Source organism: Salvelinus alpinus, chromosome 20 (genome assembly GCF_045679555.1).
Source record: "Salvelinus alpinus chromosome 20, SLU_Salpinus.1, whole genome shotgun sequence".
NCBI classification, from domain to species: Eukaryota; Metazoa; Chordata; class Actinopteri; order Salmoniformes; family Salmonidae; genus Salvelinus; species Salvelinus alpinus.
This window is the reverse complement of record NC_092105.1, coordinates 35,411,231-35,425,038: the sequence shown is the minus strand read 5'-3', so window position 1 is coordinate 35,425,038 and position 13,808 is coordinate 35,411,231. Positions and strand designations below refer to the sequence as shown.

At 44.2% G+C, this 13,808-nt stretch overlaps 1 protein-coding gene across 2 annotated transcripts in view; it reads left to right on the top strand.

Moving 5' to 3' along the window:
- Nucleotides 1–13,808, top strand: part of LOC139546748 (parathyroid hormone 2 receptor-like) — a 118,249-nt gene that overhangs the window by 97,772 nt on the left and 6,669 nt on the right. For both annotated transcript variants that reach the window (XM_071355492.1, XM_071355493.1), the window contains exons 10-11: nucleotides 6,875–6,969; nucleotides 8,718–8,856. In XM_071355492.1, coding sequence (XP_071211593.1) covers nucleotides 6,875–6,969; nucleotides 8,718–8,856 — 234 coding nt within the window. The remainder of the gene's footprint in view (nucleotides 1–6,874; nucleotides 6,970–8,717; nucleotides 8,857–13,808) is intronic.

Genomic DNA, 13,808 nt, shown 5'->3' with positions numbered 1-13,808 from the left:
TCCAAATGGCCACCCTCCACATTAACCCCACTGGATTAAGGGGCAGCACCGGACTAAGGGGCAGCACCGGACTAAGGGGCAGCACCGGACTAAGGGGCAGCACCGGACTAAGGGGCAGCACCGGACTAAGGGGCAGCACCGGACTAAGGGGCAGCACCAGGATAAGGGGCAGCACCAGGATAAGGGGCAGCACCAGGATAAGGGGCAGCACCAGGATAAGGGGCAGCACCAGGATAAGGGGCAGCTCCGGACTGAGGGACGGCAGCTCCGGACTGAGGGACGGATCCTGGCTGGATGACTGCTCTGGCGGATCTTGGCTGGACGGCTCTGGCGGATCCTGGCTGGACGGCTCATGGCTGGCTGACGGATCTGGCTGCTCATGGCTGGCTGACGGATCTGGCTGCTCATGGCTGGCTGACGGATCTGGCTGCTCATGGCTGGCTGACGGATCTGGCTGCTCATGGCTGGCTGACGGATCTGGCTGCTCATGGCTGGCTGACGGATCTGGCTGCTCATGGCTGGCTGACGGATCTGGCTGCTCATGGCTGGCTGACGGATCTGGCTGCTCATGGCTGGCTGACGGATCTGGCTGCTCATGGCTGGCTGACGGATCTGGCTGCTCATGGCTGGCTGACGGCTCTGGCAGATCCTGTCTGGTTGGCGGCTCTGGCAGATCCTGTCTGGTTGGCGGCTCTGGCAGATCCTGCCTGGTTGGCGGCTCTGGCAGATCCTGTCTGGTTGGCGGCTCTGGCAGATCCTGTCTGGTTGGCGGCTCTGGCAGATCCTGTCTGGTTGGCGGCTCTGGCAGATCCTGTCTGGTTGGCGGCTCTGGCAGATCCTGACTGACGAATGGCTCTAGCGGCTCCTGACTGACTAACGGCTCTGACGGCTCGGGACAGACGGGCGGCTCTAATGGCTCGGGACAGACGGATGGCTCAGACGGCGCTGGGGAGACGGATGGCTCAGATGGCGCTGGGGAGACGGATGGCTCAGATGGCGCTGGGGAAACGGATGGCTCAGATGGCGCTGGGGAGACGGATGGCTCAGATGGCGCTGGGGAGACGGATGGCTCAGATGGCGCTGGGGAGACGGATGGCTCAGATGGCGCTGGGGAGACGGATGGCTCAGATGGCGCTGGGGAGACGGATGGCTCAGATGGCGCTGGGGAGACGGATGGCTCAGATGGCGCTGGACAGACGGATGGCTCAGATGGCGCTGGGCAGACGGATGGCTCTGGCCGGAATAGGCGCACTGTAGGCCTGGTGCGTGGTGCCGGAACTGGAGGCACCGGGCTAAGGACACGCACCTTCAGGCTAGTGCGGGGAGAAGGAACAGGGCATACTGGACCCTGGGGACGCACATTAGGCCTAGTGCGTGGTGCCGGAACTGGTGGTACCGGGCTGGGGACACGCATCTCAGGGCTAATGCGGGGAGCAGCAACAGGATGCACAGGACTCTGGAGACGCACAGAAGGCTTGGTGCGTGGTGCCGGAATTGGTGGTACCGGGCTGGAGACACGCACCATAGAACAAGTGCGTGGAGGAGGAACAGGGCTCTGGAGACACACTGGAAGCCTGGTGCGTGGTGTAGGCACTGGTGGAACTGGACTGGGGCGGGGAGGTGGCGCCGGAAATACCGGACCGTGCAGGCGTACTGGTTCCCTTGAGCACCGAGCCTGCCCAACCTTACCTGGTTGAATGCTCCCCGTCGCCCTACCCGTGCGGGGAGGTGGAATAACCCGCACCGGGCTATGTAGGCGAACCGGGGACACCATGCGTAAGGCTGGTGCCATGTATGCCGGCCCGAGGAGACGCACTGGAGACCAGACGCGTTGAGCCGGCTTCATGACACCTGGCTCAATGCCCAATCTAGCCCTACCAGTGCGGGGAGGTAGAATAACCCGCACCGGGCTATGAACACGTACAGGAGACACCGTGCGCTCTACTGCGTAACACGGTGTTCGCCCGCACTCCCGCTCTCCACGGTTAGCCTGGGAAGTGGGCGCAGGTCTCCTACCTGCCCTCGGCCCACTACCTCTAAGCCTCCCCTCAATAATTTTTTTGGGCTGACTCACAGGCTTCCTACCGCGTCGTCGTGCTGCCTCCATTCGCCGGTATCCCTCCTCACACTGCGCCAGAGAATCCCAGGCTGGCTCCGGCACTCGCCCTGGGTCGATCGCCCACCTGTCGATCTCCTCCCACGTAGTGTAGTCCATATTATGCTCCCATTTCCATTCCTCCTTGCGCTGCTCCTGTTGCCGCTTTTCACGCTGCTTGATCCCGCATTGGTGGGGAATTCTGTCACGATCATCAAAGGGACTGAGAGAGGACCAAGGCGCAGCGCGTGGAAAGTACATCTTCTTTTTATTTAAAGAAGGAAAAAACAAAACAAACCAACAAAACAGACGACCGTGAAGCTATACAAACATAAGTGCTGACACAAAAAACTTCGACATAGACACAGCTAGACTTCTATACTAAACATAAACCCAACTACTCTAATAAACCCCCTAAACCTTACAACCACCCTAGACACTACAAAAAACACATACATCCCCATGTCACACCCTGACCTAACTAAAATAATTAAGAAAACAAAGAATACTAAGGCCAGGGCGTGACACGATCCCACCAATTATTCAGCAGTTAACACCCACAATGAACTATAAAAATACATCTCCTTTCCCTGACAGTTGGAATCGAATGTCTAATAAATATCAGTCCCAGAAAAATAACAACAACATTGTCACTAATATGTAGATCCATACAATGAGCTGAGCAGCATCTAATGAATGTCAGACAGGGACAACATGAGTTCAGAAGTCTCATGGCCTTGGTGACCATGATGTTACAATTGCGAACACTACAGGACAGAGGCCAGAGAGGCAGGAAATGGAGATAGGAGGATAGCGAGAGATCATTCGAAGTCCCAGAATATAATGGGGCTTTAGGTCTATCGTAGGAATGAGTATATAATATACACATAATGATTATGATGTTTCGTAAGACTTGTTGTGTAATTTGATTCACTGATTGGTTCAAACCTTTGTTATAGAGTTGTTCTTACTTTATAATTACGACCACAGTGCACACAAATCCTTGGGAGAAAATATAGACAACCAATGAAGTATATACAGTATGTTTACAGCCTCAGTATTTATTTAGTTCAGACAACCTACTTTTTTGTCAGTGTGTGGGTTATCGGGAGCTTTAAAGATTAGACACACAGACCTGCCTGCTGAGACCCATCACCAAGCTAAGTTGTTTCAGAAGCTGAAGAAACAGACACAGTGTGATGATGTCTGCTTCTTACACTGTCTATCGGGGTCTCTCGCATGAATGAAGCCAGCTAGAGAATTTTGAGAATCTTTAACTGGAAGAAAATTGCACTCTGGCAAAATATGATTGATTTTGATGGAGTTTAAACATTCAACTCTGCCCCCCATTGCCCCGCCATCTCTGTGTTCGCTCTGGGAAATCATTTTTATGCAGACTGCGATGTGAGCAATAGTAACTCCTTTGGAGGCACACTTACAGTATCTTATCATAAGAGCCAATTTGCCAGTTGCAGCTTCCACTCCACTGACTGTCTGACTGACTTTGAAGTGTAAACCTTTGCGATGGGAGTTCACAATGCCTGATGTAGGATTAATAACATACTGTACATAATTTAAATCCTGATGTTGTTTCTGTTCACGTTTCACTTACTCGATCTGCCAGACTATGTATTCTAAAGCAGGTGCGTTGTTAAATCTTACATTAAAATTAATTTTGCCTCGTGGCCGGCTGTTTTAATCAGTTATTCTCCCATCCTCCCTGCCGGTAAGCAGCTTTGGTCTCAGTGTCTGTTCCCTTTGGGTCTGAGACTGGAGGGAATGTATACAATTACACTGATTTGAAATGAAGGAGTATTAAGTGATTGGGATCTGAGGAGGGTGATCTGAATCTATAAGTAAGGTGGAATGAATAAGAGATCAAGGTTAAATCCCAAATGGCACCCTGTTCCCTTTTTACCTGGTCAAAAGTAGTGCACTATAAAATAAATAGGGTGCCATTTGGGACGTAATCAAATAATCTGGCTGGAAGGAATGAACTGAGGTTGAGATTGGTTGTCTGAAAAGATTATATCTGTTCTGAGAATATACGGGATCTGGTTCTGAAGGCTTTCCATCCAGCCCTGCTACTCGTCATTTAATTATGGTCCAGGGAGAATACTTTTTAGTTAAATAGTTAGAGAAGTAGAATATTTGAATGAAAGTGTGTTAGTTCAGGGCTGGCTAGCTCTCCAGTATGGGATTTGGAAAACATTCTCACTCACATGGTGAGAATGGGCTGTCAAAGGCCGATCATATAGCTTATCATAGAGTTTTTTAATCAGATTTCATTAGTCACATATACACGCTACATGAATGGTGAAACAAATGAAGCCCAACAGTCTCACCAAGATGGTTGAGATGATCAAATTAAAATTCCATCCATTGCAGTCTGTTCCCACTGCAATGGATGGCACAATAACCAATCACTCTAAAATGAGACTACTGTTGAATGTATTTTGTATTCATATTGCCATGAGTTTTCTCATGCAAAGTGATAGAATGGTGTTTAATGGATGTTCAGTTTCATTAGGAACCCCAATCCAAAAGCCCTCTCAGAACGAAATGCCTAAATACATAAACGACAATTTGCATTTTCCAATTATTTCATTCTATTGTGGCAAAGGCATTCAACTGATTGCCACACATGTCCAAAGTAATAATTTTCTTAATGCTGTTCTCACCAGTCACTGAGAGGTTTTCCTCAGAGAGAAACGATCGTTCATCATAAATGGAACAATGACCTGATTCTGTTTATGAGTCAGGTATATTTCTGAGTTTGGAATTGAATGCTGCCTCAACACTCGGAACACTCCTTGAAGCCCATTACAAAGCCTATAGTCTCCCTTATATTAGATTTGGAGTTCTATAACTCACACTCGTACTTGTGCTGAATTGCTTTATGTAATGATATACAGTGCCTTCGGAAGTTTATTCAGACCTCTTGACTTTTTCCATATTTTGTTACGTTTCAGCCTTGTTCTACAATTATTATTTTTTTTTATTAAATTCATCATCAATCTACACACAGTACCCTATAATGACAAAACAAAAAAACGTTTTTTAGACATTTTTGCAAATGTATACAAAAAACTCAACAGAAATACCTTATTTACATAAGTATCCAGACCTTTGGCTATGAGACTTGAAGTGAGCTCAGGTGCATCCTGTTTCCATTGATCATCCTTGAGATGTTTCTACAACTTTATTGTAGTCCACTTGTGGTAAATTCAATTAATTGGACATGATTTGGAATGGCACACACCGGTCTATATAAGGTCCCACAGTTGACAGTGCATGTCAGAGCAAAAACCATGCCATGAGGTTGAAGGAATTATCCGTAGAGCTCAGAGACAGGATTGTGTCGAGGCACAGATCTGGGGAAGGACACCAAAGAATGTCTGCAGCATTGAAGGTCCCCAAGAACACAGTGGCCTCCATTATTCCCTAAATGGAAGAAGTTTGGAACCACCAAGACTCTTCCTAGAGCTGGCCGCCCGGCCAAACTGAGCAATCGGGGGAGAAGAGCCTTGGTCATGGAGGTGACCAAGAACCCGATGGTCACTCTGCCAGAGCTCCAGAGTTCCTCTGTGGAGATGTGAGAACCTTCCAGAAGGACAACCATCTCTGCAACACTCCACCAATCAGGCCTTTATGGTAGAGTGGCCAGACGGAAGCCACTCCTCAGTAAAAGGCACATGACAGCCCGCTTGGAGTTTGCCAAAAGGCACCTAAAGACTCTCAGACCATGAGAGGCAAGATTCTCTGGTGTAATGAAACCAAAATTGAACTCCTTTGGCCTGAATGCCAAGCATCACATCTGGAAGAAACCTGGCACCATCCCTACGTTGAAGCATGGTGGTGGCAGCATCATGCTGTGATGATGTTTTTCAGCGGCAGGGACTGGGAGACTAGTCAAGATCGAGGAAAATATTAACGGAGCAAAGTACAGAGAGATCCTTGGTGAAAACCTGCTCCAGAGCGCTCAAGACCTCAGACTGGGGCGAACGTACACCTTCCAACTTGACAACGACCCTAAGCACACAGCCAAGACAACGCAGGAGTGGCTTCGGTACAAGTTTCTGAATGTCCTTGAGTGGCCCAACCAGAGCCTGGACTTGAACCCGATTGAAAATCTCTGGAGAGACTTGAAAATAGCTGTGCAGCGATGCTGAATGGGAGACACTCCCCAAATACAGGTGTGCCAAGCTTATAGCATCATACCCAAGAAGACTTGATGTTCTGATTGCTTCCAAAGGTGCTTCAACAAAGTACTGAGTAAAGAGTCTTAAATACTTATGTAAATGTGATATTTCCAGTAAAAAAAAATCATACATTTGCAAACATTTCTAAAAACCTGTTTTTTACTTTATCATTATGGGGTATTGTGTGCGCAATGATGAGGAAAAAAACAAACGATTTAATACATTTTATAATAAGGTTGTAACGTGAAAAAGTCAAGGGGACTGAATACTTTCCGAAGGTACTGCACTGTACATTAGCATTGTAGATAGAACCTGTGTTTTCAGTGCAGCCACTGTATGGTCTAATCTAACAACTGCCTCCTGACTGTTAAACCCATTTTCTCTATAATGGGATTATGAAGAGATATTAAGTGCTAAGAAAATAGGCTTTTCAGATAGAGCTCAAGAATGCAGGGAATTGAGACGAGATTAAAGAAGTGAGGCAATTAGTTTCAAGCAGAGGAGTTGTACTCTCTGCAATGAAGTGTCTAGTATCTCTGGCTCGGCTAATTAGAACTTTTTCCAATTGTCTTTTCAGCTCAACTTTATCCTTTTTGTGAACATTGTGCGAGTGCTGGCGACAAAGATCAGGGAGACCAATGCAGGGAGATACGACACAAGAAAACAGTACAGGTGGGTAGATCAATGTCACAGTGACATTGGCAAAGATTTACATTTACATTTACATTTTCATTTAGCAGTCATTTAGCAGACACTCTTATCCAGAGCGATTTACAGTTAGTGCAAATATTTCTGTAAGATGTCTGTAAGGACCTACTAGTTATTTGAATCTCTATGGATTCAAATGTGAAATTGAATTTCACAATGAAAGTCAACTGTAGAGAAGGCATTCTACCTTGAATTATTTCTAAATGCACAATGTGTTTTAGGCTGTAGAGTTGCACATTTGAGATGAAATATGCTATTCACACTGCTCTGCATTCCTTTCATGTTTCCTTTTGAAAATAACTTGATAGGTGTACATTTTGTCTAGGGTGTAAAATGTCTTGCCTCTAGTTTACAATTCATGTTCTGTTCAGGCCTCAGGGAACGTATGGTACCAGTGTGTATTTGACCAAAACCAATTAAGCTTAATTGAACATTATGCTTTGAGAAAGTCTGCCCCTGGCCCAAAGCCTTATGATTTTATCCATATTTATCCATATAATATTTGGACATTGAATTCCTATACTCAGTACTAACTATATCCTTACATTTAGAAAATGTACTCATCAGCCTTGTAGTTATTACCCATGATGGTAAAAAACAACATCCACAGTGGATGTTGAAAGCCGCTGTAATGATAGGGCTGTGTGTTGGGGAGGTAACAGTTATTCAGGGGTTCATTCAGAGGGTGCATCTCAAATGGCACTGTAGTATTCCCTATATACTCAACCACTTGTGGCCAAGAGCCCATAAGGCTCTGGTCAAAAGTAGTGAACTATAATGGGAAGAGGATGGCATTTGGGACTGATCCAGAGTGTTTCCACCAGGGTCGCAGTTGGGCCAAACCCCACGTCACTGCTAGGCTAAATAATAGTCAGTGATCAATTGGTTCTGCCTCTCCTCCCCTGCTGAGCAGCGTACCACAGTGCAGTGCTGGGCACCAGGTGGCCGGTTAACAGCTGACATGATGCCAGGGATATCTCATGTTTGCACACACACACACAGGCATTGACGCCGACGTACACACACACAGGAGCGCACAGGCACACACACGCACGTTTACACACATGCACAGGCACAACACACACACACGCAGATAACATCACTCTGCTGGAGACTGTCAACCCTGCTGTGGGAGTCAGTCATGTGTTCACTGAACTGTAGCATGACTGATGATGGCGGTTGATACGAGGCACTGAACTAAATGTGCCATTTACACCCCATTTACATCATTCTCCGTTCGGAACGTCGGCCTACATGCCATTTAAAAATGCTTTATAATTACCGTTAGATTTTGTTGCTTATTGGCATTTTCACTGATGGATCAGGAGATTGGTTGGATAGATAACTAATGCAGATCAGATCTGAGGGGAAGAACCACCAGAGACCCCTCTGGAGAGGAGATCAGAAGGCAGCAAATGTGAAATGACTAATGGCCATCTGTGAAACTTGAAACACTGTTCATTATTAAACAGGGAGTTGTTGGTGAGTGTCGATGTCATGACTGAATCCACTGTGATGTAAAGAATGGTGATGTTCAGCCTTGGTTTTTGTGAGAAAAACAACTGCATTGGAGTTGGACTGCGCACGATTACTGATCACCTTCCATCCCAAATAATGACCTATTATGAGATAAAGATTCAGCAATTCTACATCTCGTCTTGTCTTGCTCAAACTTATCCCCTCCAAACCTCTGTTTTTGTCTGTACCCACAGGAAGCTGGCTAAGTCCACCCTAGTGCTGGTGCTGGTGTTTGGGGTCCACTACATTGTGTTTGTGGGGATGCCTCACACCTTCCAGGGCCTCAGCTGGGAGGTCAGAATGTACTTCGAGCTCTTCTTCAACTCCTTCCAGGTAACTATCTTTTGAAAATTAGTCATTTGTTACATTTGTTACTTGCCATGTATGATATGAGGCAAAACATGTATTTGCTACACAACCCTCAGGTTTATCAAGCTTGCATACTTTTACTTAGTTTTTTGTGTATTACACTTATATTGTTGAAGACATTTTTTTCAACTTCAGGGAGACTTCAATAACTTCAGGGAGAACTTTACTTTCAACACTCCTTGAACTTTGTCAACATAATTTCTCACCTGAGGGAAGTGAGGCTGTTTGTGGCCAAGTCCCACCAACATTCATCACAAATAATCAGGCAATGAAATTATGATTTAGCTTCTTCAACCCTACTTTTATCTATCACCACAGGTCGGTGACACTTAATCGATTCAAAACTCTGCCAGAAGCATTGGGAGAGGATCAATACAACTGATTGCTACTGTACTTTCTATATTATCATCTTTGTCCTTGGCTCTCCCTGGCCCTCACTGTCTAGACCTGTATGAGAAATTATGCAGTACCTGGGGGAAAACGAGGAAAATGTGTTTCTACTAGAGATACTCCTACTGAGGTGATAGTGAAAGATTACTCTTACTCTATTCTAGTCATGCATTCCTCTCCCTAAAGAAAGGCCAATCTACTAGGACTGATAAGATAGAGGTTGCTTTAGTGCACTCTAGTAGCAACACTTACAGTAATGCTAATAATGTGCTCTGAATCATATGATAAGTCCTGTGTGGCTCGGTTGGGTAGAATATGGCACTTGCAACGCTAGGGTTATGGGTTCTATTCCCACAGGGGACCAATACACAAAAGTATGAACAATTATGCAATTATGAACTGTTAGTCACTCTGGATGAGAATGGCCAAAATGTGGTGTCAATAACATATGGGTCCCACCCTCTTTTGGCACCTATAATCACATTCTGTACTAAATAATTCCTTTTGAATAGCTACAATAGAACCGGTCCTCAAGGTTGAATGTACATGTAGCTACGAAAGCTGATATAACAGTATCCAATTAAATAAAGTAGGATCCAATTTTTAAAGAAAGCTTTAAAGTTGTATCCCATGAAAATAAGTTGGAACAGGAGTTTGACCTGAACCAGTGAAAGCTACTTTGCTGTGTAGCATTCGCTACGCATCATTCGCTCCGTTGAAGTCACTCAGACTGGTGCGGTTTGACAGGGTCTACTACAGTTGAGAGCCTGATCCTCAGGCAGGTGGGGAGATTTCCTTCCCTCCTGCTACTTTATCTTCATCTGCCTGTCTAGCCGAGTCTAGCTGAGGCCAATAAAGACAGGGAAGGTCCTTCTCCGGACCAAGTGCTAGTGACAGATCAGGTTCACTCGGATCAGCTTCATTCTGTCTGTCATATGGCATATGAATAGACATATGAATCATATCAAAACATCTCATGCATTCTTATGGCATTTCAGAAGTCTGTGTTATGTTGAATAGAGGGAGTATTAAGGGGAGAAGGGCACTTTCCCCCCCTGGAATACAGTGCCTTTCGAAAGTATTCACACCCCATGACTTTTCCATATTTTGTTGTGTTACAAAGTGGGATTAAATGGATTTAATTGTTCTTTTTTGGCAACAATCTACACAAAATACTCTAATGTGAAAATTGATTAATAAAACACTAATATAGTTTGATTAGATAAGTACTCAACCGCCTGAGTTAAAACATGTTAAAATCGCCTTTCGCAGTGATTACAGCTCTTAATCTTTCTGGGTAAGTCTCTAAGAACGTTGTAAACCTGGATTGTACAATATTTGCCCATTTGTTTCTTTTTAAATTCTTCAAGTTCTGTCAAGTTACTTGTTGATCATTGCTAGACAGCCATTTTCTGGTCTTGCCATAGATTTTCAAGCCGATTTAAGTCAAAACTGTAACTAGGCCACTCAGGAACATTCAATGCCGTCTTGGTAAGTAACTCAAGTGTATATTTGGCCTGGCGGTTTAGGTTATTGTCCTGCTGAAAGGAGGATGTGTCTCCCAATGTCTGTTGGAAAGCAAACTGAATCAGATTTTCCTCTAGGATTTTTCCTGTGCTTAGCTCCTTTTCTTTTTATCCTAAAAAACTCTAGTCCCAATGACAAGCATACCTATAACATGATGCAGCCACCACCATGATTGAAAGTATGAAGAGTGGTACTCAGTTACAGTGCCTTCGGAAAGTATTCAGACCCCTTGACTTTTTCGACATTTTGTTACGTTACAGTCATATCGTAAAATGTATTAAATCAGTTTTTCTTCTCATCAATCTACACACAATACCACCTAATGACAAAGCAAAAACAGGTTTTTAGAAATTAAAAACAGAAATATCACATTTACATAAGTATTCAGACCCTTTACTCAGTACTTTGTTGAGGCACCTTTGGCAGCAATCAGAGCATCACGTCTTCTTGGGTATGATGCTATAAGCTTGGCACATCTTTATTTGGAGAGTTTCTCCCATTCTTCTCTGCAGATCCTCTCAAGCTCTGTCAGGTTGGATGGGGAGCATCGCTGCACAACTATTTTCAAGTCTCTCCAGAGATGTTTGATCGGGTTCAAGTCCAGGCTTTGGCTGGACCACTCAAGGGCATTCAGAGACTTGTTCCGAAGCCACTTCTCCGGTGTCTTGGCTGTGTGCTTAGGGTAATGTCCTGTTGGAAGGTGAACCTTCGCCCCAGTCTGAGGTTCTGAGCGCTCTGGGGCAGGTTTTCAGCTAGGTTCTCTCTCTACTTTGCTACGTTCATCTTTCCCTCGATTCTGACTAGTCTCCCAGTTCCTGCTGCTGAAAAAGCGGGCCATAAAATCTTGTTTCTCATTGTCAGAGAGTCTTTAGGTGCCTTTTGTCTAACTCCAAGCAGGCTTTCATGTGCCTTTTACTGTGGATTGGCTTCCGCCTGGCCACTCTACCATAAAGGCCTGATTGGTGGAAGGATCGGACCCTCAATTTTGGCCTAAAATGACATACCCAAATCTGCTTGTAGCTCAGGACTCAGGATATGCATATTCTTGATACCATTTGAAAGGAAGCACATTGAAGTTTGTGGAAATGTGAAATTCATGTTGGAGAATATAACTCATTAGATCTGATAAAGGTAATAGAAAGAAAAAAAACATGCATTTTTTCTTTTATTTTTGGTTCGATCATCTTTGAAATGCAAGGGAAAGGCCATTATATCACTTAGGAGTCTAGAAGCAATTTAGATTGTGGCCACTAGATGGCAGCAGTGTATGTGCAAAGTTTTAGACTGATCCAATGAACCATTGTATTACTGTTCAAAATGTTGAATCAAGTCTGCCCAAATGTGCCCAATAGGTCAATTGATACATTTTCAAGTACATAGCTGTGCACTCTCCTCAAACAATAGCATGGTATTGTTTCACTGTAATAGCTACTGTTTGTTGGACAGTGCAGTTAGATTAACAATAATTTAAGCTTTCTGCCCATATAAGACATGTCTATGTCCTGGAAAGTTTGCTGTTACTTACAACTGTCATGCTAATCACATTAGTGCACGTTAGCTCAACCATCCCAGTACAGGGACACCCCATCCCCTAGAGGTTATTAAAATCACCTTTGGCAGGCATTACAGCTCGGAATCTTTCTGGGTAAGTCTCTAAGAACTTTATAAACCTGGATTGTACAATATTTGCCCATTATTATTTAAAAAAATATTCAAGCTCTGTCAAATTACTTGTTGATCATTGCTAGACAGCCATTTTCAAGTCTTGCCATAGATTTAAGCCAATTTAAGTCAAACCTGTAACTAGGCCACTCAGAAACATTCAATGCCTTCTTGGTAAATTCACTCGGATCAGCTTTACTCTGTCAGACATGAGACTTCTGTTTTCAGTCAGTTTATCACAGCTGTGCCAGACAGTGTAATAGTGTGTATGACCCCTCAGTAGTGGCTCACCACCAAGCGTTTTCATCTCATTCTACTAATAAAATATTTCAGCTTCAAAACATACTTTTATGCTTTTGAATTGAATGATTTAAGTGGCTCATTATAGAGACACCAAACTGTTGTTTTAACGAGCAATGATACGTCTGACAGCTTGGAAGCTGCATTATTAGAAATCTCTGGTTAATCCTCATAAGCTGCTCATTGCATCTTAGCCTCTTTGTTATATCTTTAATAGTAGTTCTTCAGGCAAAAGGAACAACACTTTATTTTACTACAAAGCGTGGCTTTCCTCGCACAATGCAGAACTGTCATATTTGTCTGGTTGTCTTTCTATGGAATTGCCCAGAAGATAAGAGCTTTCCACCCATTGTTTTTTGTTTCCACGTTTGTTTGTGATGTGTTTTGTAATATCTTTCCCTTCCCTTGTCTCCAGTTAGCAAAGGGTATTTATATTATTCCGGTTTCTACATACATCATAGCTGTATTACCCTGAGGCATTATTCTTCATACAGCACAATATGAAGTGTGGAAACCTTCGTACATTAAAACATTAGTCATTTAGCAGACACCCTCATCCAGAGTGACTTACATGAGAAATTAGGGTTATGTGCCTTGCTCAAAGGCACAATGACAGATTTCTCACCTAGTCGGCTCGGGATTTGAACCAGGGACTGGCCCAACACTCTTAACCGCTAAGCTACTTGCCGCCCATTTAATATTGTACGTTTGAGTATGATCCTGTGGTTTATGTACCCAGCCAGGCCATACAATTTGGAGAGAATAATTTATTTTATTTCACCTTTATTTAACCAGGTAGGCTAGTTTTAATTTTAATTTTAATTTCACCTTTATTTAACCAGGTAAGCTAGTTGAGAACAAGTTCTCATTTACAACTGCGACCTGGCCAAGATAAAGCAAAGCAGTGTGACACAAACAACAGAGTTACACATGGAATAAACAAGCATACATTCAATAACACAATAGAAAAAAAGAAAGTCTATATACAGTGTGTGCAAATGGCGTGAGGAGGTAGGCAATAAATAGGCCATAGTAGC